Source organism: Buteo buteo, chromosome 17 (genome assembly GCF_964188355.1).
Source record: "Buteo buteo chromosome 17, bButBut1.hap1.1, whole genome shotgun sequence".
Classification (NCBI taxonomy): Eukaryota; Metazoa; Chordata; class Aves; order Accipitriformes; family Accipitridae; genus Buteo; species Buteo buteo.
The window spans coordinates 6,776,745-6,798,316 of NC_134187.1; the positions used below are offsets into that span (position 1 = coordinate 6,776,745).

General features: G+C 39.7%; 1 protein-coding gene across 3 annotated transcripts in view; it reads left to right on the plus strand.

The window, feature by feature from the left end:
* The window catches only part of CD2AP (CD2 associated protein), a 100,498-nt gene that overhangs the window by 35,541 nt on the left and 43,385 nt on the right, over positions 1 to 21,572 (plus strand). For all 3 annotated transcript variants that reach the window (XM_075049012.1, XM_075049009.1, XM_075049010.1), the window contains exons 2-3: positions 4,310 to 4,470; positions 20,226 to 20,379. In XM_075049012.1, coding sequence (XP_074905113.1) covers positions 4,310 to 4,470; positions 20,226 to 20,379 — 315 coding nt within the window. The remainder of the gene's footprint in view (positions 1 to 4,309; positions 4,471 to 20,225; positions 20,380 to 21,572) is intronic.

A 21,572-nucleotide genomic window follows, 5' to 3' on the forward strand; every position in this document is an offset into this window, starting at 1 on the left:
CTTTCAGCCTCTCCTTGTATGAAGATACTCCAGTCCCTTAGTCATCTTCGTGGCCCTTTGTTGGGCTCACTCCAGTATGTTTGTGTCTGTCTTGTACTGGGGAGCCCAGAACAGGACCCAGCACTCCAGATGGGTCTCACCAGTGCTGAGCAGAGTAGGAGGATCACCTCCCTCGACCTGCGGGCAATACGCTTCCTAATGCAACCCAAGATGACGTTGGCCTTCTTTTGCTGCAGGGGTGCATTGCTGGCTCATGTCAGCTGGGTGTCCACCAGGTCCTCCTCTGCCAAGCGGTCCACAGCCTGTACTGGTTGTTCCTCCCAAGGGGCAGGACTTGGCATTTCCCTCTGAACTTCCCTCAGCCCTGTTGAGGTCCCTCTGAATAGCAGCACACTCATCTGGTCTGTCAGCCACTCTTCGTGGTTTTCTATCATCTGCAGACTTGCCGAGGGTGCATTCAGTCCCATCATCCAGGTCATTAATAAAGACACTGAACAGCTCAGCATTGACTCCTGGGGCGCATGACTGGTGACTCTCTTCCAGCTGGACTATGTGTCATTGATCATTACCCTTTGAGCCTGGCATTTTGGACAGTTTTCAGTCCATTTCACTTTACACTCATCTGGCCTCTACTCCATCAGTTTGTTTATGAGGATGGTATGGGAGATGGTGTCCACTGCTTTCCCATCATCCAGTGAAGTAGTCATTTCATCGTGGAAGGCTGTCAGGTTGATCAAGCATGATTTCCTCTTCATACATCTTTGTTGATTCCCATTATCACCATGCTGGTGCTTTTGGGTGGCACTGGCTCAGCTGCCTCTGATGCTTCATTGAACAGAGCTTCCAGCCCCTCGGCTGCTACCAGGGCACTGAATGTAGTCCTGTGTTTCTAAATCTGTTCTGTCAGTTCTTACAGTCTGTTATAATTTATTTTCTATAATACCCTAATTGACCTGATTTTGATTTGGCTTGTCATGTTTTTTGTTTCCTTCCCTCTTTTCTTGGTTGGAAGCATGTACCAAGTGACATCATCTTTTTATATTTGAATTCTTGCCAAAACAAGATTGCCACTTAGAGATCTAGGATAAAGACATCTTCTTTGCAAACGGTGTAGGAGGTAATTTTTGATGGCCCATGCTGCCTGTGAAAACTCAGGAGAATGTCATCTCCCTCTCAGGTGAGCTTTGGTCCTGCTGGATGTGCAAGAAAAGCATGGTTAACCTCACAGTGTTCATGCTCAAGCTTGAGAAAACTATTTTTCATCCAAGACTTGGTCATTATGGGCTTTTAAGCTACAGATAATTGATTTGAGTTGGTTTGAAATTGAGAAAGCTGTGTAAAAAGCAGAGGGGAGGTAAGATAGGTGGTTTTGGTAGTTTGTGTTGCTGAGGCGTTCTGCTGCACCTTCTACCAACGGAGACTTTGCCGTTTTTGAAGGTTTTGACCAGCTTATGTTACTGCAGTCCAACTTACTGCTGACTGATTTTAGTATCACATCTGTTCTTGAGTAAAGCTTTTAAGTGAGAACTTGAAGCATTCAGATGTATAATTCAGAACTACTTCAAGCATTCAGAAGTGTAAGCTGTGGACTGACATGATTCCTAATTATTGTTGTTATAAGGAGTTGTGATTCCTTAAAAACATTTTCTGTCACCGCTGGACACTGTTTTTTACTTGGGTGAATATTATGCTTGAAGACCTTTCAGAGGCTTGTTTTATCTGGACTGTTTCGGTAGTAGAATGGTTTCTCGCCCATCACATTGCAGTCTGAATTACCTGAACGGTTCATCTAGTGGCACTTGCTAATATTGAAAAGCAAAACTGTTAAGTGTTCCTCTTAAGGACCATATAATAGTGAGGTGTGTAGCTTCTTGCTGTTTCTGTGTCATCACATGCAAAAAAAATATATGGGATGAAACTATCTTGACATTCCCTATGACCCCTCCTGCTTTACAGGTGAGAAAGCAGAGTTTAGATCTGTTTTGTGTACGTATCCATGAGAGTGAAGGTAGTATTATGTATCACTGACAAATAAAAGAGGAAATTCAGCACCTAAATTTCAAACATAAAAAGCTGATGTTCGTTTACTGCTATTGGTCTTTGGAACACAGAGACACATGGATGATGACTGGGAGGTTCTTGAGATCCTCCTTTGGTTGTTGGCATGACCGAGTCCATGTTTTACAGTCTGGAAAGGTGACCAAAATGAATGTGTTGTGCATTTCAATCGCAAATATAGGAAAATTCCCTCAAGGAAATAAAGAAGCTTTCAAAATAATTAGTTCATGTTGACATAGTGTGGGTATGATTACCTACTACTTCTGTGGAAAAAAGGACCAGGCGTTTGGCAGTTTGAGTTGTAGTCTATGATGCTGTAAGCATTTACTATGACTGACACTGTGTTCTGATCCATTTTCCATGTTTAACTTTGTAAAACTGTCCTGTAGTGTGTATATTGAAATATAATACCTGCTAATGTGCTTAAAAACAGAGTTTATCATGAGAGAAATATGTGACATGGATATTTTTACTTTTTAATGCATTTTTAGGTTTCCAAAATGGTTGGTTTGAGTTGGTTGGAAGATGACATTTTTATTTCTAGACTGTAGGTGATGAATGGCCATTGTCTTTATGATCTGTGGCTGCCAGAATTTCCTATCTGTTGGGCAATATTTCATGTCAGCCACTCAAAAGACAATTAAGTGCAGAAGCAAGACAAAACTACTATGCTTGCTGCAGGCAGTAATGGGAAAATATGATGCTTTGAAGCAAGCTTAGAGAATATGTTTGGCAAAAATAAATATATACAGTAAAAAAAAAAAAAAAGTATGTTAGGAGTTCCAGAGTGTGTATCACGAGCAGATAACTCTGTTGATGACTTCTGTTCATAATGAAGAAACCAAATTTTCTTTCTTAAAGGAAAAAAAGCAAACTAAGTCTTCATGTTTGTATTCGACTGGTTCCTTTGTTAATAGGTGTATTCAGAAAATACTTTGCCAGACAGATCATTCTAGCTTCTCTTGTATTCATGGTATCATCCTGTAGTTCTGTTTTTTACCAAGGTTTTTCTGACTTCATCTCTAGGCAGCAGAGGGATAAAGGCTATGTTGCAACATGCGTGCAGCAGCACTTCTGATATGTGGAGAGTTTTGATCAAAATTATACATTGATTTAATGGAGCTGTAAGTTCAATACCAGGAAATAATACTTTCCCCCATTTGATTCCTTAATTTGTGAATTAATTGTTGGATATTATTATGCACTGATAGAATAAAGAGTAACCTGGGAAAAAACTTGTACAGCCATTCAGGATTTCTGTCTTTTAACCCTGTTGTGCTCTTGTCTTTATGCTTTTTTGTTGTGGTCTGCAGAGGAAAGGGAGGTGTCAGTGAGAACAGTGTTAAGTTTGGTAGTGCCTGGGTATCCTGACTGGATTTGAGGGAGAGAGAAGATTATTTGATTGCTGCAGGTTTGTGGAAATTTCTGGCATAAACAGAATTTCTTGGTGAACAAATGAGCCTTTATTGCCAAACAAGCCTCAAGCTGTCAGTAAGCAACTCTCATGGATCTTGTGCAACAGATGGATGTGTATGTAAATACATTGCTATGCTCCTCTGAGTAAACTTAATTATATTAAAATTAAAGCTTGTGTGCTTATTCTTCTTCACCCAAAACCAGATGAATCTGAAGTAGGGTGCCTTTTACACGTCTGTGGAATTTAAGTTGTGTGATTGTCAATTGTACACCTTCTGGCTGTATTACGTTTCTTGGATCAAACTTGCAAAAATATTGTGTGTGCAGCAATCAGTTTTTTGCAGATACAATAGCAGATGCAAGTATAAGAATTGACAAAGTGTTGCATGTACATACCATACATGCACAATTTGAACCTTTCTCCCTCCTTGGCCCCAAACATGCATTGAGTAACAAACGCTTGCCCTGTGGGGAGTGATTCATAATTGGTATATCTTGGATTGGGACTTGGTGGGATGGGGGACAAAAACTACTGCCAGCAATCCCTTCCACCACACATGCGCAAAAACCTACCTACCACCACCGAAATATGACCTGGTGTCATATTCCTAAATTTACTTTATACTAATAGGTGACTGTTCAGATTTTTTTTTCCCCTCTCCAAAACGGCTGTAAGCACTACAATTCACAGTGAGTGTTTCTGTAAGGGACACACTTGTTCTTTGCATTTGTTGTTAGGTCTGCCTTTTTGTACATGCATGGCTTTCACGTTGCATTTCCATGTCTGAGTTGCATTCACTGTGGTTTTTTTTTTGTTTTGTTTTTTTCTTTATAGTGGACTATATTGTGGAATATGATTATGATGCAGTGCATGACGATGAGTTAACGATCCGCGTTGGGGAAATCATCAGGAATGTGAAAAAACTGGAAGAAGAAGGATGGTTAGAAGGGGAACTAAATGGCAAAAGGGGCATGTTCCCTGACAATTTTGTCAAGGTGAGTTTTCTGCATTGACTTGGTTTTACTGTGATCGTACAGGAGGCTAGTTACTATTGAAATGGTTAGAATATGTCAGTTGTATTTGTAACAAGATGATTTTTTTCACTGGAAGACCTTTTGGATTATCTTTTTTTTTTAGTATGCTTTTGAAAGCCTTTTTTGTTTGAGTAGGTTCTGCTGTCTGTTCTTATTCACTCTAGCATTTCTTTTGGTCTGTGCCCTTGCACTGCATGTTCTGTCTCCTTCCTACTGCTGCAGTGCACTAACAGTTGTATGTAGCCATGGTTACCTGCTTTAGTGAGATGAACTGATGCAAAAACCAAAACCACAAAAAAACCTCAAACCTGCCCCTACAGAAGACATCAAGTCATGAGAGAGTTGGAGAAAGTGGGGTCACAGTTCAGCCAACTCGGCTATAATGAAAAACTACATCCTCAGGCTGTGGTTGTGTGGGTGCTTCAGCCTGGATTGAGCTGCTTTGTTTGAAGGAGCAATTCTGCCCTACCCTGGACTCCCTGCTGCTGGCACTGCCTTTTTTGTGACCCTGCAAAGGGACAGGGCAGGGAATGGAACATGTACAGCTAAAAGGTAACTGTGCAATCAGGTTGGCTTTCAGCTTGTTTGATTTCCTGACTGGGCTCCCCATTTAAGTGCTCTATTGGGCTGCAGCACTGTTGTGTCTTTGGATTAGTCATCATCTTTCTAAATATGATTCTCTTCTCTGGGATCTCTATCTCGCTCGATGTGCGACTGACGTGCAGTAGTTGTCTTCTGCTATGAGATATTGCTTCTCAAACCTTTTATTTAACCTTTTATATTTATTCTGTGTTTGCGTCCTGTTTTCTCTGCAAATTTTCTAAATGTAATACTGAGTATGCACCTATTTATTAGTCACTTACAATGAAGTCGTCTACAAAGCAGCTAGATGTGGTATTCTACATGTAACTTCTGAAATTCAGAGTCTGCTGAGCTGCAGGTATTTTCTCATCCAAACTACACAAGTGTTACAGAGATGTTACGCTTTGCTTCTTTTTAGTAACTTACCTTTTTAGTAACTTGCAAGGATTGCTTTGTGTAACTCCCATAAAGTATAATCAAAGAGATTTAGACATTCCTGCCTCTTTTGAAGTGAAATTAATTCTTTGCAAAACAGAATTATCTAATAATCTTACTGTGATATTTTCATATCATTAAACCTAAGGAGAAAATTGTCCAGTGCTATAAACACTTCTTTACACTTGCTTATGTTAAATTTGACAATTTTTCTGTTCATCTTACTGAAAAAGCAAAATTACTCTTTTTTTTTTTTTTTTTTTCCTGTTTACTGACGAGGCATCTAAGTATCTACCTTTTAAAACTGATGGGAATAATCCAGTTGTTCTCAGGAGGGTCTTTTACTAAGGAAAAGTTTGTACAAATCCCTTTCACTTGTCTAATGTTTTTAAGTTGTTTGTAGTTTAGTGCAAAATCCATTTCCAGTTTTGAGTCCTGTATAAATAGTAATTTTACCTTAAATGGTATTTTGATGGTTACTGTGTTGATGTACTTAATTAGCACTCAAGTGCCATAGAGGGAGAAAACATCAGACATGGCTCTTGTCTGGTTCTTCTGTCATCAAGACTGTCTTTCTACTGAACAGCAAAGAGTGGTCAGATGTGGCATGTTTCCATGTTAAATACTAAACTTGTTGGGTGTTTTCTTGCCCTTCTGCACCTGTGGCTGTTATAAACTTTTTTTTTAAATTATCTCCACCCTAAAAAATCTTTATGTATCTCTGCTCCAGGTATTTTTAACTATACAGCTGTTCAATATGTGCATGGCGTGGTCAGATATCCTGAATTACAGGGGACAATCAGTTTTCTAGAAGGTGTAGGGACTTGGAGAAGTAGAAAGAAGTGTACAAGAAAATCTCTTTGGTTTCATGACAACAGGTCATAACTTGCTTTCTTGGTGCTGGAGTTGAGTGCAGTTATGAGGCTGATCTTGGGAACTTTTAAGGTGGTACACATAGGCTGGAAAACTGTTGTGCAGTGATGAGATGATAGGGCAACCAAAACGTCAACAGGAGGATCATGGCTGCATGCTGCCTGGATGTGTTGGGTGCCCCGGATCCAGACTGTATCATCACCGCTAAAGTGGATCAGTCCCCTTCTGTTCCCCCCTTCTGGGCTCCGCTAACACATAGGGTTTACTGACACTGTACACTACTCCTCATATTTTGACTTTGCATGCTTTGACAAATGTGTCTTTTCTGTTCGAAGTAAGACCAAGTGCTATCAACTTCATTTTTAATTGTTAAAGTCATGCAGCAAATAGCTTCGTATGCAGAAGGGAATGTATGGAAGCTTCCTGTGGATACTGATGTGATACTGATGCTTGGTACCTTATAACATTTGTTGGTAGCTTTTTGGTTGGGCTTTTTTGGCTTCTACCCAAACTTTTTGCCCATTGACGGTGAGATCCTGCGGAAGGATTGGAGCTTGGTGGTGCTTAGTTCCTAGTGCCAGCTGGGACCTGGGAATTTTCTGCGAGCTCATCACTTGACGGGTTAACCAACAGTCTGAGACGGTCTCTCCCAAAAGGTGCAGTTCTTGGTGCTGACTTCCACTTGGTTGTTTTGCATTAAAAGAAAGAGAACAGGTAGACTCAGTTAAGGGGAACCCCATAAAGCCTCTAAAATATCCTCAGATACTAGTGTGACGGTGTCACTGCACTGGATGGAGATCAGGAGGTATTGTAAAGGTTGGGAGACAAGTCAGGGGGTGGTATGTCCAAAACAGTCCTGAAACCAGAGCTCAGGTGTGGTAGAGAAGCTTGCAGTGACTGTATAGTTGAAAACAAGTAGGTTAAAAAAAGAAAAAAAGTACAAGCAACTACACTGCCCACTTGTGAAGCTCATTTCCTTGAATTCACTTTTCAGTACTAGGCCTTTTTAAAGATTTTTCTGCCTGTATTGCAGTGTTGGATTTTGGAGTGCATAAATTTCCAATTTTATTAACAAAACCTGATTTGAAATTCCTGTTTGGACTGTGTGTATATATATGCTGTTAGTGGGCTTGAAATACTTGAATTAGAGTTCTTGTTCCTGACATTGTCATTGCCATTTTCCTCCCTCTTCCTGTATGGCCAATTTAAAATAAACAAATTCACAAATTCCTGAAAGGAATCAGCAGTGGAAACCTAGCAGACTTTTATTGTTTTCTTTGAAAGTGGCTTTTCCTTTCTAAAATTCACCGCAATGCAAAATGTGCACACAGCCATTCACCTCCAGTATGTGTTAGAGCAGTGCAGTAACCCTGTTAGATTGAATGTGTGAGGTTTTGGGGGATGTTAAGGGGTGTGATGTGGAAGACTCTTTGGTTTTTGGGTTGTGGGTTGGTTTGTTTGTTTGTATTTTTTGTTTGTTTGTTTATTTTTAGTAGCTCTATTCACTCTCCAGCCAACTGTTGTGTTGATAAGATGGAAGTGATGATTTGGTGTTCATCCTTTGGCTCATTTTTGAAGGTTGTTCTCTGTACGTAGCTTAAAGATTTTAAGAACTTGCTATCTTAGTTTTGTAATTAGCTATATGGTGAGTAATATGGCTTTTCACAGTAGTAAAACCAGTTCGATCATAAGCTCGAGGCAGTAACTTGAATGAGAGAGGAGAAGCGGATAGGTTAATTAGTAGCTTTCATCAGTTAAGGTAGAAAAGTTCACCAGTAGGCTTTGGAGGCATTCTGGTGAGCAAGCTGGACGCTTCTACAAGTGTGTTTGGAATATGCACCACTTCAGCTGCCCGCTTAGCGGAGGATGCATCTGCGATAGAGCTGGTTCAGAGAAAACTTTTCGCCTGCGCAGGTGTGTGCAGCTGCTCCTGCTTAGCTTATCGCTGAGCCTGGTTCCTTTTCAGGTTAACATGTGAACTTTGCTCGCTGTGACATTTTTCTTCCTCCCCCTAAATAAAAAAAACCTGCAACACTGGGTGCGTTCGAGCAAATATGTCCTTGGAAGTGGTAAGCTTGCTTTATTTTCCATATGTTCTTAACGTCAAATATTGTAAACAGACTTTGCACTTCAGGGCAATGAATGTGAACAGTAGCAGAAATTTAAAAGTTGTGATTGCAATATAATTTTTAGATTTTATTTGATATATAGTGTAAATTGTTGGCCTTAGAGTTGTTTGTGTCATAAAATTACTTGAGTTTCGTTCAGCTTATCTACCATGCTGTACTGTATAGAGATGGTTAGGAACTGCAAACAACTAGGGTGCTTGCATGAAGAATTTCTTTTAGAAGGGGTGATTTGGTTTTAGGGGTTACTTTCTTGTTCAACTTCCTGGTCTATGTGTTTGTCCATGTAAACAAAACAAAACCCAAGCCCCTTTCCTTCCCTTAAGAGCCCCCCTAGACCAAAACTTTAGAGTATTAGCACAGCTGACCTACCTTCTTAAGACTGCATCTTTGCTGCCTCCTTCCTATGTTCCTGCGGGTGGGATGCTGTTAAGCACTGAGCATGCTGTGAACCGGTGAGAGAAGTTTTGGCTGAAAACTCCTTCAAGCATAGCATCTTCTGTAATTCATTTTCAAAAATAGAAAATTGACCTTGCCCAGAACTTTAAACAGGAATCATGGAGTCAGAACAGATTGCGGGTGAGACAGTGTCACTCTCTTCTGAGTTGTTCTTAATTCTAACCTAGGCGTAATTAAATAGTGTAGTAACTTTTAATTAAAAAAATGGATTAATAACCACAAGCTTTTAAGCAATGTATATAGGATAAGCCACATGCATTTAGTTTGAAGTGGGATGTTTATATAGAATGGAATAAAACACGTATCTATTTCCAGAAATTTGGGGTTTGCTTCTCTGCTAGGTGTTCTGTCTGAATTCTTTGCATCCAGGTAAGGCTTGGAGAAAATTAGATCTGCAGTAATTTAACAATCCTATCAATCAAATGATTTCAATTTATACAGCTTTTTCCTTTGCTTTATTGTTGTTTTGAGGAAACTGTCATTGCAGTGAGTTGTGTAGGGAGGTGAGACCGAGGAGCACGGAGGTGTCATTAGCTTCCCAGGGAGAGGCAGGCAGCTCTGCCAGTAAGATGGTGATGCGTGCTTTGAGGTTGGCAGTTCTTGGTTTTCAGAAACAAAGATAACATGCAAGATAGAAAGACATATTAAGTAATTTTGGTTTCAGTGGTGAGTATATGAGGAAATGATGGGTGTGAGGTGGCTCTTTGTCTCCTGGCAGGGAGTGAAGCTGAGCGTTCAGGCTGGAGCTTTAAGACCTGTTGCCAATATGGTGGTGCCATCCATTGTACCTGCTGATTTTTCTTCTGGCTTTTGGAGAAAACAGTGCCACTGGAGAGTGTGTTATCAGGGGGTGCCATGTGGGTGTGCCTCAGCTGCTCCCGCTAATCCCGTCCATTGGCATGTGTCTGGGATTTGCAAGAATGGTGATAATGATTCCTGTGCTTGTGGGGTGAGAGACAGGTCTCTACTAGCCAGCTACTTTGTCCTGAATAACAAGGAAACAGGTTTCTTCCAACCGGAATGTCAGGATAAATGGCTTGTGTGAGCCTTTCTTCTGATGGGGGAACAATTGTTTCTAAAAATACTAAAAAAACCAAAACCAGCTGAAAATGTTGGCAGATACAGCCAATGGCACCAATATATAGGCATATAGTCATATATAAGAGTTTTTGCTGGGATTCAGAGCTCATCATGTATTGTTCTTACTCCTGTGACTTTTGCAGTTGAATCGCTGGATTGACTGCTTGCGTTTATACCAGTCAGGCTCCAACCCTGTGAATTCTTTCTGCAAACTGACAGTATCTGGCATGAAGAGGGGAAAAGCAAAGTCTTGAGGTTGATTTGAGTCTGCAGATGGTCTGAGACTTTGCACTGTAGAGCTGCTGTTGCTCACACAGCTAGGCCAGCACAGCCCCTTGTGGGCACCTGTGTGCCAGGTTGTCTTCTTGTATCGTCACTATGTCCACACTGGAATTTTACTGCCTTATTGGTTTTGGTTGGGGATATGTAAATTATGTCATATTCCAAGGCAGCATAGGTATGGTGATTAGAAAGATACGGCATGAGAAAGCTATGTGGCTATATGTATTATTTATTTTGATGGATTATTAGATCTGAAATGTCATAGATGCTTTCCTTAAAAGTTAACTACAAACAAAAAGTTAAATACAGAAAATTTGGTGAAATGATGTGGCCCATTCCCTGTTCTAGATAAGCACCTGTGCTTTAAAAAGTTTTAAAAAATCACCTGTCAAGAAGGCTTCAGTTTGCACTTGCAAATTGTTGTTTCACTGCAAGAATAAAAACCTATAGCATTGTGAAGTCTTTCTGTGGCTGAATGTGAACACAGAAAGAAGAAAACACTGGTGCTTCTTTTAATATTTAGTATTTAAAAAAATATTTTTATATTCTGTATTTTAAAATGCTGTGTTGCCAAGAGCACGGGAGAAATGAAAAGACCTCCTAAATTTTGCCTCGGTGGCAGTACTGGTATGGAAGAGAACTTAAGGTACTGTTCCGAAGGTTGGCAGGATAAAACGTGATTAATGACTTATGAGAATCTTGCTTGATATACTAATTATTCTATCTGATTTGAGTTATCCAAGCTTCTTGATTGTACACATGCCTCTTCTCTAAATGGCATATTGGCTTGTGATGTTACTCTGTTGTAACTGCACACTCCTGGGTACTCATCGTGCTGTTCAGTTTGGGTGTAATGGTTTGTTGCACAAGCTAGCCTGGAAGGGACAACAGGTATGTACAAGTAGTTATTCCTTTAACGACATGAAACAGTCTGCTCTTTTGTCCTTCCTTATTTAGTTTTTACACTTGATTTGTGTGTAGCTTTATAACTTCCTCTCCGAGCAGCAGGGAAAGGTAACCATACCCTGGCTGGAAGCTTGCAAACAGGGTGTGTTCCATCAGATGGTGTTTGCAACCATCACTGAGTTAACTCCACAAAGCATCGCCAGCGTCTTGGTCAGCAATAATTGACTGGACGTGTGCAGAAAACTAACCTTGACTGTATATAGAAGTCTAAAATACAGCCATAAATATGTACTCTGGAATTGGCATATGTAATAATACCAAGAAGGTCAGTTATCCAGGTACTGTAATATGTAATGTTTGTTACATCTTGGGAGGCTCTGGGCGTGCATTTCAGAGCTGTATTTTTAGTACTTTGCCATACGTCTAATAAATCAGCATGTGTGTACACCCAGCATGGTTAATATTAAATCTGTTCTTCTGCTTTTTTTATGAGGTTGAATGGAGTAAGCTACTTGTGAACTTGAAACTTAAACTTGCGTGAGGCTAGCTTATCTGGCCTGTCATCTTGTAACATTTGCACCACTTCTGATTTTTTTTTTTTTTTTTCTTTTTAGGGTGGGTCATTGTTTTGGAAGGAGGAAGTTAGCTCTCTTGTACCATAGTGTTTTCAGTATTAAATTTATTTCTGAATGTATGTTTTCCTTCCTTGAAGACTGGGCTCTATCTAATGTTATGAGCTGATCTCAAAGTTAGGTGTGGTAAATCTTTTTTATGCTTAACAAGCTGTTTGGATACTTTTCATTTTCTAAAAATATTGTTTGAGTGTATGTATGTGAGTTCATGAGCTTTGGACTTGGTGTAATAAGCTTTCAAACTTAGAAACTGATGATGATGAGCAGTTGCCCTGTCACCTAGCTGCTTACAAAACAGGAGCAGAAAGCAAGATGCATTTTCAGTTAAAAGTGATAGTTAATGTGTGAATCTTTGATAAAACTTAATCTTTAAACCTCTTTTAATCTCCACTGAGATTTTGAGATTTATATTTTTAGCCCTTATTCAGCAAATCTCTTAGGCATGTAATTTTGTGTCTTAGGCAAGAGTTCTGATGGGACGTAGATGTGGCAATGTTTTAACTTGCTTTAACCTTTGTGCAGAGGTGGCCACGAGTGAAGTGCTGGAGGTTTTACAGGGATTGGAAGGAGATGGGTGCCCTGGAAAAGGGATGCAGGGAAGAAAAGCTGAGTATGACAGCAGATGCAGGAAGCCAGGATAATGGTGAGAAGGAACAAAGGATGTTCTGAGTTAAACATCAAAGTGGACCTGTGGTGGTTAATGGATCACACATTTCTCTGGAGCAGCAATAGAGGCACTTAACTGGTAGAAGGGAAAGAAATGTGTCTTCCTGCCCGCCCTTGTGGGGGAAGCTTGATAAAACACGATGTGCTGTGGGAGCTGGATCTATGTCTTGCCCCCATGTGTGATTCTTGGTTTCATTGATCTAAAGCAGTATTTTGTGACTGGTGGTTGACAGGACATTAGCTGTTAGTCTATAAAACAACTACAAGAAATATAATTAATTTTTTATATATATATATAAGCAAGTAGAATAGAAAAGAAATGCAATTAACATTTTAAGATGTTTTTATCTGGCTGTGAATGTGGCAGCACCATAAAATGTTATTTAGGTATTATTTTTTAGAAGTATTTTAAGACTAACTTTTTTTCCTTAATTAAATGGTTGGGAAACATTGATGTAAACATCTGTGCTTCCTTTAGTTACTCCTGTTAATTTAGGATTCTTTGCTCCGCTGTTGGTAGGCCTGGTGATCTGACTGCTGTGCTTTTCAAGTTTTAGTCTGTAAGTCTGAAGTGTCTTGGTAATTTTCTTATGCTTCCTAGCGATCCTGCTTATTCCACATTATGTATTGTGAGAAAGAAGTGATACCTTGCTTGGCTGATGATGCCCTTCTTCCTAACAGGGAGGCAGTATGATTATATGATACATATTAAGCATAGATTATAACACATGTAAAAATATTGGTAACTTGTTAAACTTCATGCTGAGTGACGTGATGCGGGTGTGATTTAATAGAAGGAAGTGCTGGGGTTCTGTCTGCAAACCGGAGAAGTGTGAGCCTGGCTTGAGTCACTTCTGTAGCTAAATATATTTTATTCTTGGGGGGAAAAAGATAGAAATTGTGACTTGAATCTGAGCAGACACAAATATTAATAATTCAACTTTCTAAAAATATTTCTCCAAGCATTTATGAAACTCTGCTATGCACAGAGACTGTCCACAGATGTCTTCTGGCATCGGCTGATGGCAGAGAAGTTTATCTACCAAGACTTTGCATCCTTGCTTTCTGTACTCTTATGTTCGAAGCATGCGAAAACTTTAGATGCAAATGGATAGCTCTGCATAAAACTCTTGAAAGAAACATTTTAGGGGAATTTCCAAAGCCGTGCTGATAATGGCCTTTGAGCGTGTGGTGTGCTGCGTTGAGGAACTACAGCAACAGTCGCTCCCATAGCAGTATGTGTCTGTAGCTCCTGTGAAAACTACGAGGGATTCCTGTCAGCTGGAAACTTTTTTCTAACCTTAGACTTGAACAGAAATGCCTTTGAGGTGTACAGAAGTCAGAATATGAAGCAATTTCAGTTTTGGAAGAGGCAAAGACGAGGAGTGATGCTGCCTTACTGTTGGTTCAGCCTGATCGTGGGTCAGCACTTAAAAAATAAACCCAGTGTTTTACTGTTAAACAGTCCCTTCTTTGGCCATAAATTAGGCCAAAAAAAATCAACCCGTTACACATGTTAAACTGCCCAGGAGGTAATTTGTCTTGCAAAACAAAGGTTATCAAGTTTGTCCATTCTTCAGATGGTAACTACTTTCATCTTTCAAGTGATTTGTTTCTTGTTTCAATAATACCATTTAATCCTCTGGGGAGTCAAGGGCAGCTTGTGACCTCTCCCAGCCGAGCTCTCCGGTTGGGAGGTAGTACCTGCTCTGACCTCCTGAATGCTCCAGGGAAGGACCTCAGGAGCTTCTCATCTCTTTTGGTTTGTAAATTATCTTGAGCTGTCCCCTTAGTTCATGGCAGGTGTGGCAAAGGAATGGGGCAGACAGGAATAGCTGCAAATTACTCATCTTTCCTTTTTTGCCTTTATTAAGTATTTCACCTCTGTGGGTGTCTGCATTGATGATAAGACATGTTTTCTATTCAAGGAGAAGATACTGGCAAAATGAAAGGACATGGGTTATCTTAGATTTAAGAGGCTGGAGCTGTTAAAGCTGCCTGGTGTCTGCCTGGCTGTTGCTGTAACTAAGACTATAAATGCAGGAGGTAATGGGTGCTTAAATAATTAGCTATGTGAAGACTTTTGTGTTCCAGGAACCATGGTGTTTCATTGCACTTGAACAGATTATGGCTGACAATATCTCATCTGTATGCAGCTGTACAGATTTTTATATGTATTTGTATACTGTCACACACATATGTATGTGTTATTTTTCAGTGATGGGGTTTTGCAGGCTGTGAGGGGAAGAGGTAAACTTGTACAAAGCTATTGCCTGTAGATTTATCGCAAGCTTCCAATTCCTCCCTCTGCCCTAAAATAAGTGATGGGTTCAATTCTGACTTCCTTATTTTCTACCCAGTAAAATATGAATTGTAAACTTAATTTGCTAGTCCATGGGTTCTTTATTGCTGTTCTTTATTGCTGATGGGGAAGAAAAGAAATGAGAAAAGGGGAAGAAAAGAGATAATCATATGTGGAGGCTCAGACATTTACCTTTGTGTATTATTCATCTCAGCCTCTTTAGAGATTGAGACCATTTTCTGCTGCTTGAGATCTTGCTTTAAAATGCACTCAGCCAAAAACAGAAATGCACATTGCTGTTGTACAAGCTGATGTTTTGTAGTATGCAGTGGAAATAATGTAAGAAGTCTAAAGATGATTGTTCTTGATATAATGATATATATAGAAGGAGATGGGCAGCTAAAGTCTTTAATATTTATGCTTGAAGAATCTAGCTAAGGATTTAGGTTTGCTGGATAATGAACTTCTCTATGCCCTGTAATTCAGGAATAGACTTCCTATTTACAACCATCTATTCCTGATGTCCTTTCAGACGGTCTGACCTGCTTTATCTCCAGTGCCCCACTGATTTTAGTGCTCTTTGCTTCTGGTGAGGGAAGTGGGGAGGATCCTGCTTTCCCTGCTGGAGCGATGTGTGGCCAAGCAGCTGCTGGGGGGAAGGCTGCTTGCTTGTTCGCTTAAAAAGTAGGTCAGGACCGCCTGCTTATTTGATTATTTTAATGGGCATCATGAGGCTATAGATGAATTTAGATGTGTTAATTTTTTGTCTGTGTATAAAGAAGAATAATTCTTGTTTCACATGTTGCTGTACCTAAGTGATTTTGAGATGTTACGTATATATAAATACATACATTTCCCTGATGAATTGTTAAACTGTGACAGGTGCAATTAAAATAATAGCCCCTTAAGATCACCCCAATCTTTTTTTGCTATTGTGTTAGATTATATGCATTTTTGCACATCAGCCTGTAGTGATTTCAGCAAATCTTGCAATTGTTGTGAAATACACGTTTAGTGGAGATTATGAAAACTTCAGACCTTTATGACTAGTGTTGTAGTTTGCAACAGAAAGAGTGGGTGGTTCCTTCCCAGTTGAGTGCGTTTTATGCCAAGAGACAGTCTGTATTGACCTTCTACTGCCAAGTTGTAAATGCATAAAATCTGTGTTGCTAATGGAAACACTGACAAGCCTTGAACTGCAGCAGGCTGGCATAATAAAAATATTAAAATTTCCAGCTGCAGTTAATGTCATATTTTCATTTTAGTTTTGCTGGCTGGCAGCTGGTGGTAGCCTCATCTCAGAACAAGCTGAAGTGTCCCGGAGGTTTTTTGTTGGTACTGTCACAGCACAGACTCTCTCTGATAGTTTGGATATATGAAGCTGACTTAAAAACCCAATAAAAACAAACAAAGAAAAATGCCTTACTTGTTGTGAAGCCAATGAATAGGAGTCTTGGGCATGTTCAGGTTGGTTATAGTGGTATGTGGGAGATGAGACCTGTGGGCAATGTTATTTTCTAACCACTGAAATTCAGGCCAGCTGTTTGGGCAGAGATGTAAGAATTGTAGACTCTTATTAACGTTTAATGTTAATTGCAGACTCTTACTAAGGTTATTAATGGGGCACGTGTTAATGTTTGCATCAGTTGGTGTCAGTTTTCAGAGATCCAAACCGATATGTGTCTTGTTTAGAAATTACTTCCTGTGTAAAAACTTAACTGTCCAAAAGGACAGAGTCGTAGCGATGATGCTCAGGATGAAATTGCTGGCAGTGGCGATGGATATGTATGTCAGGATCCTGATGTGTGCTTTCGAAAATGAATCTTAGAGCAGTTTCCTACTGTTAGAGAACTGATGTGAAATACAAGTTTGTGGTGTAGTGGACCACATGCAGGTATGGAGACCAGGGATTCCTGAATTTGCTTTAACTTGGTTTGGTTTTAATGTGGGTTTTAATGCCCTGAGGGAGGATAATTAATGCTGCAATTCCTGTTTAACAAGAAGAAAAAAATTGTCCTTACTTTACAAGGATGTTCTAAAGGTTAGTAGGTTAAAGATAAAGAAAGCAGTTGTTGGCTTATCCATTCACTTCTTACTAACCCCTTCTTCTGTAGTTCTTTGTCAAAACTAGACTTATCACTGGTTGCTGTAGTGGTAGACTCTTGTGTAGTTATTTTTCTTTCCCTTGTTGCAAAGCTGCTTCACTTGATGCTATGGTCACAGCATGCTTTCTGATATGTGAAGTAAAATGTCACCATCCACTCTGATTCAAGCATGTCTGGTGTCGGTTCTTTACTCTTTTCCATTTATTGCAAATCTTTTCTGATTGTTTGCAGTGCTCTGCTCGTGGTTTTTTTTCACATAGGCTTATTGATTTTTTTCCTTGTATCCTCTTTCCTTTTATATGTATTAGATTAGGAAGGTTTCTTTTAACTGCATATCCAAGTATTCAACTTTTATATCTTAGCTGTATTGGGAAGGTCTGGTGGTACCAGTCTCTCCCAGTGCTTGATCATTCTTTCTGGTTTCTGCTAATGAAATTCTTAAATAAATCTTCAGCTTTTGAATCTGCTTGCAATATTTTCTTCATGTAACTGTTACTCACAGAATTATTTTAGATGTTATCTTTTAATTCCACTGTATTTTCTGTTATATTTGCCATTGCTAAACTTGTGTTTTAGACTTTGGGTATTTCCTACCTGTCACCACTTCAATTACTGACTCAAGTCAGGCAAGAAAGTTGTTCAAGCATTCCTTCTTTCATTTTTGGGCCTTTGGTCTTTTGTTGTGGTCACTGCTTTTGTCTCAAATAGTTTCCTGTTGTTTGTAACCTATCAATTACTTTGCTGCCTTTGATAATACTGCTGGACTTAAAAGTATGTTGTCCATACTACAAATTACTGATAAAGTGATGCTTACCTTACAGCCTGTTCTAGCATTTGGAAGTGGTTTGTGTTTTTTCTTTTTCTTTTTTTTTTTAATTTATTAGAAGTAGTAGGTCATGTTTTTGACCAGGGCACCTGTGTACGTCTTCCCCATTTCTCTTTTGCATCTCTGCTTTTTGCGAAATTATTGCAGCAGCAACTTCTGAAGTCTTGTGTAAGTGCAAACGTGGGGAAGGAGCCTGGCACTGACTCCTTACCGGAGAGCATTATGATTGAGAGACTGGTTAACTGGGGAAGCATTAGTTCTGGAGCAGCTGGAAGCTTTTGGAGGCTGTATAAATTGCATAGCAAAAGGTTGTAATTTTAAAAATCCAGGGACAGATCAATTCTAGGCAAGTTTTCAAGTGCCAGTATGTTTTTCAGTTGAGCAGAATGGCCTTGTCAGTAAGGCACCTAGAAAGGTGTTTTGGAGGTGGCAAACTTTTAAGCTGTAGCCAAATTTAATTCCCTATGGTTTATCAGACTTGCAAGTAACTGGCCAAAACCCAACTATAAGACTGAGAATGACAAAGTCTTTGAAAAATGAAATATCTACTCAAATGGGAGGTAGACATGATGCTGTGCTATTCTGGAGTTTTGGGGTTTGACTTTTGTTTGTTTTTGTTTTTTTTTTTTTTTCTTTTTTTTACTTGTAAGATGGGATCTCAGCAGAGTTAAGATTTCTGGGGCAGAAGTCCTTGTGGATGAAGGAGAGTAACAGCAGGAACTACTCACCTGTTTTCTGAAAAGCCTCTTTATGTAATGTAGATGAGTGGGAGGAAAAATTATGCTGTCTGTAGTCTTGCTTCTACTTGCTCTGCTCTTTTGGGAAATAGGAAGGTGCTGTGGAGCGTTTGACTTGAGGTTCATAGTATGTTTGAAAGCATCAGTAGGTTTTCCAGACCTGCTGAGTTTTCCAGCTGGACAGCTGCAGTAAGTAACCTGGGTGTTAATGTTCCAGAAAGCACCAGATAGGTCCTGGTGAATATGTTTCTCATATTTTTGGCATTTCATCAATGCATAGGTTTTGTTGTCTTAAAGCTTATGTTTAAGAGTTCACACAACATTAGCAAGTGTATATATAAGCATTGCCAATATTATTTTCAAATATTATTAAATATTTTATTGCAGCTGTAGCTGCAATAACTAGTGGGGTTGTTAACCAGTGGCTACTGATGGTGGATGCAAGAGTTGTTCAGAAGTGGATTACAAAAAGCTGCAAAGTACTTATGGGTGTTTGCTTTCCTCAAGACATTGTAATGCTGCGGTGGTGGGATAGCTGATAGGCTTTGGGGGTCTTACTAAGCACACAGGTGCACGAGATTCAGCGGAGGTAACGCACTTGGGTTGTCAGAAAGTCTTTGATAAAATTCTCCATCAAGTTATTGAAGGCATGAAGTTGCTGTGAGACTGAAGGAAAAATTCTTGTATGGATTGGAAGATACTTAAGAAGCAAAGGACTTCTCCATCCTGACAAGTCACTGATGAGAGTCAGCATGAAGGGGAGAGAGGAGGGGAGGCATCTCCTTAATGAAACCCTTACTGGTGCACTGGGAGTGTAGGAGGATCTGGGTTGTGGGCTAGCTCTCTAAAGAGTGTCTGGGATTGCTGCTGCTGGGAGCTGTGTTCTGCACTAGATAGGCCATTGATCTGACTTAATGGTTTTTTTTCTTGTGCAAAGTGATGATTTCCTTCTTTCAGAGTATCTGTTCTCTGGTGGAGTCTCATTTAGTGAGCTGATGCAGCGGAGTAACTGCTAAGTACATGGCCATTTCTGTGAAGAACTGATGCTTTCTTGTTTATAGGCTTCTTACTCTTGATTGGCACATTCCATTCCAGTGCGAACACTTTAATTTGGAAAGATAGGAAGGTGGGAGAAAATGATCAGAAAAATGATGTCTCTGTTACTTTCCTCCTACATCTTTCCCCTCATGTCCTCCCACTCTTCCTTGTAGGTCACTCTCTTTTCCACTCATGTCTTTCAGCCGTATGACTGCATCTTGTCAACAAACAACCTTTGAGCTTTCTGAGGCAGAGTTGATAACCTAATACAGTTTTAAATACTAAAATATTTTTAGTGCCCTACCCTATGGGTCTGTTACTGAAGTAACCTGTGACTTAAGAGTTGCAATATGGGACTTCTGGGCTCAAAGTTACTTTTCTTAGGGTTGGAGTAGATGGCTAAAATACTGCCCCTGTTACTTGAATTTTCCCAGCACATCAGCTTACCTGCTTACTAATGTGAATGTATGGAACGGTCAAGTTTATTCAGGCCTTTAGTGTTATTCAGGATTTAGTTGCAGAATGCCATGATTTTTGAGTATAATACATCATTACACACCAAATGGTAAGTACCTGAAATCTGTTAGTCTATGGAGTGCCTGTCTAGAAACACTGACCTCTTGGTTAATTTAAATGGCCTCTCAGTCTTTTAAATCTCTTGTTTCAGGAAGTTAAGAAGGATGTAGAGCCCAAGGATGATGCCATACCAGTCAGGAGAGAGAAATCTGGCAATGTAGCCAGTCTTGTGCAGCGTATGAGCAACTATGGGCTTCCAGCAGGAGGATTTCAGCCTCATCCCCCGTCCAAAAGCATCAAGAAGAGTATGTAGTGTTTCCAATTCCTTCAATTGCGTAAGCTGCTGACGTACTTTTTTTTTTAATAAACATGAATTATTTAATGTCTGACTTGGTTTTAAAGTTGTATGGAAAACTAGAGGCATAAGAGGAAAAATTTTGATTCTAAGCCAGATTCTGCTCCTAGATGCACGGGCAGAAAGCTTATATGTAGTTCTTAACAGCAGCAATAGGGATGAATTTTCCTGGGAACAGGATTTAGATCCCTTCCAGATTCCAGAGAGTTGCTCTGTAACTTCATGTGAGCTCTGCTCATATTGTCAGGTGCCTGAATGAGAACTGCAGGCCTGTTCATGATAATCAAAAATCTTCCTGTGGTCATTTCTCTTAAATATAAAAGTTTTGCTACAAATTCAGGGCTTTTTGGCAAGGAAACACTCTGTAGTTTACGTTTCTCTTGTTTGGTAGGCTTGCTTCTAGTATGAAATAAGGTGGAGTTGGTGGTGTCTAAAAGCAAGTAGTGGTCTTCCTTTGATTGTAACTGCGGTCCCCAGGATGGTCAGGAATGCAGACTTGGTGCCTCTGTATCTGTGGTTTCTATGTTTTAATGCCAGTATTTAAATCAAGGTGACTAAAACCTAGAGCAGAAAACTTGGCACTCCCTGCATCCAGAAAATTGACTTGTGATTTGTATTTGGACACCTCAGTCATACAAGAGACATTGCTCTAAATTACTCTGGCTTCCTCTCTCTCATAAGGGATTGCAGGCATTTATGATTTAAGCTTGCTTTTTTTAAAAGAAAGAATTCAGAACTTACTGTTTCTGGTATGTTTATGCTTTGAGTTTTTGCCCATAAAAGGAGAAGAGCCACTAGTCATCTTTTAAAGCCCTGAAACGGGACCACCAGATTTACAGATTTGTTGAAATCTTCTTCTAGGCAACTAAGGATGTTACCTTCAAAATCGCTTTTTAGTAAATCTGATTTGTATATGCATGTTGGCAATAGCACGTGTATGCCTGTTAGATGTTTCTATCAGCAGGCTTTTGAAAATCTAGCCTGAAAGATTAACGGTGTTCGTAGATTAATGCAACCAGGTTCTGAAAGGGAATCAACATGATCCTTATGGGTCCTTCCAACTCAAGATATTCTAGGATTCTGTGGTTCTGTGAACATGATCTGATACTGGTTTAGGCGTTGGCTACTCATTCTGGTTTCCCC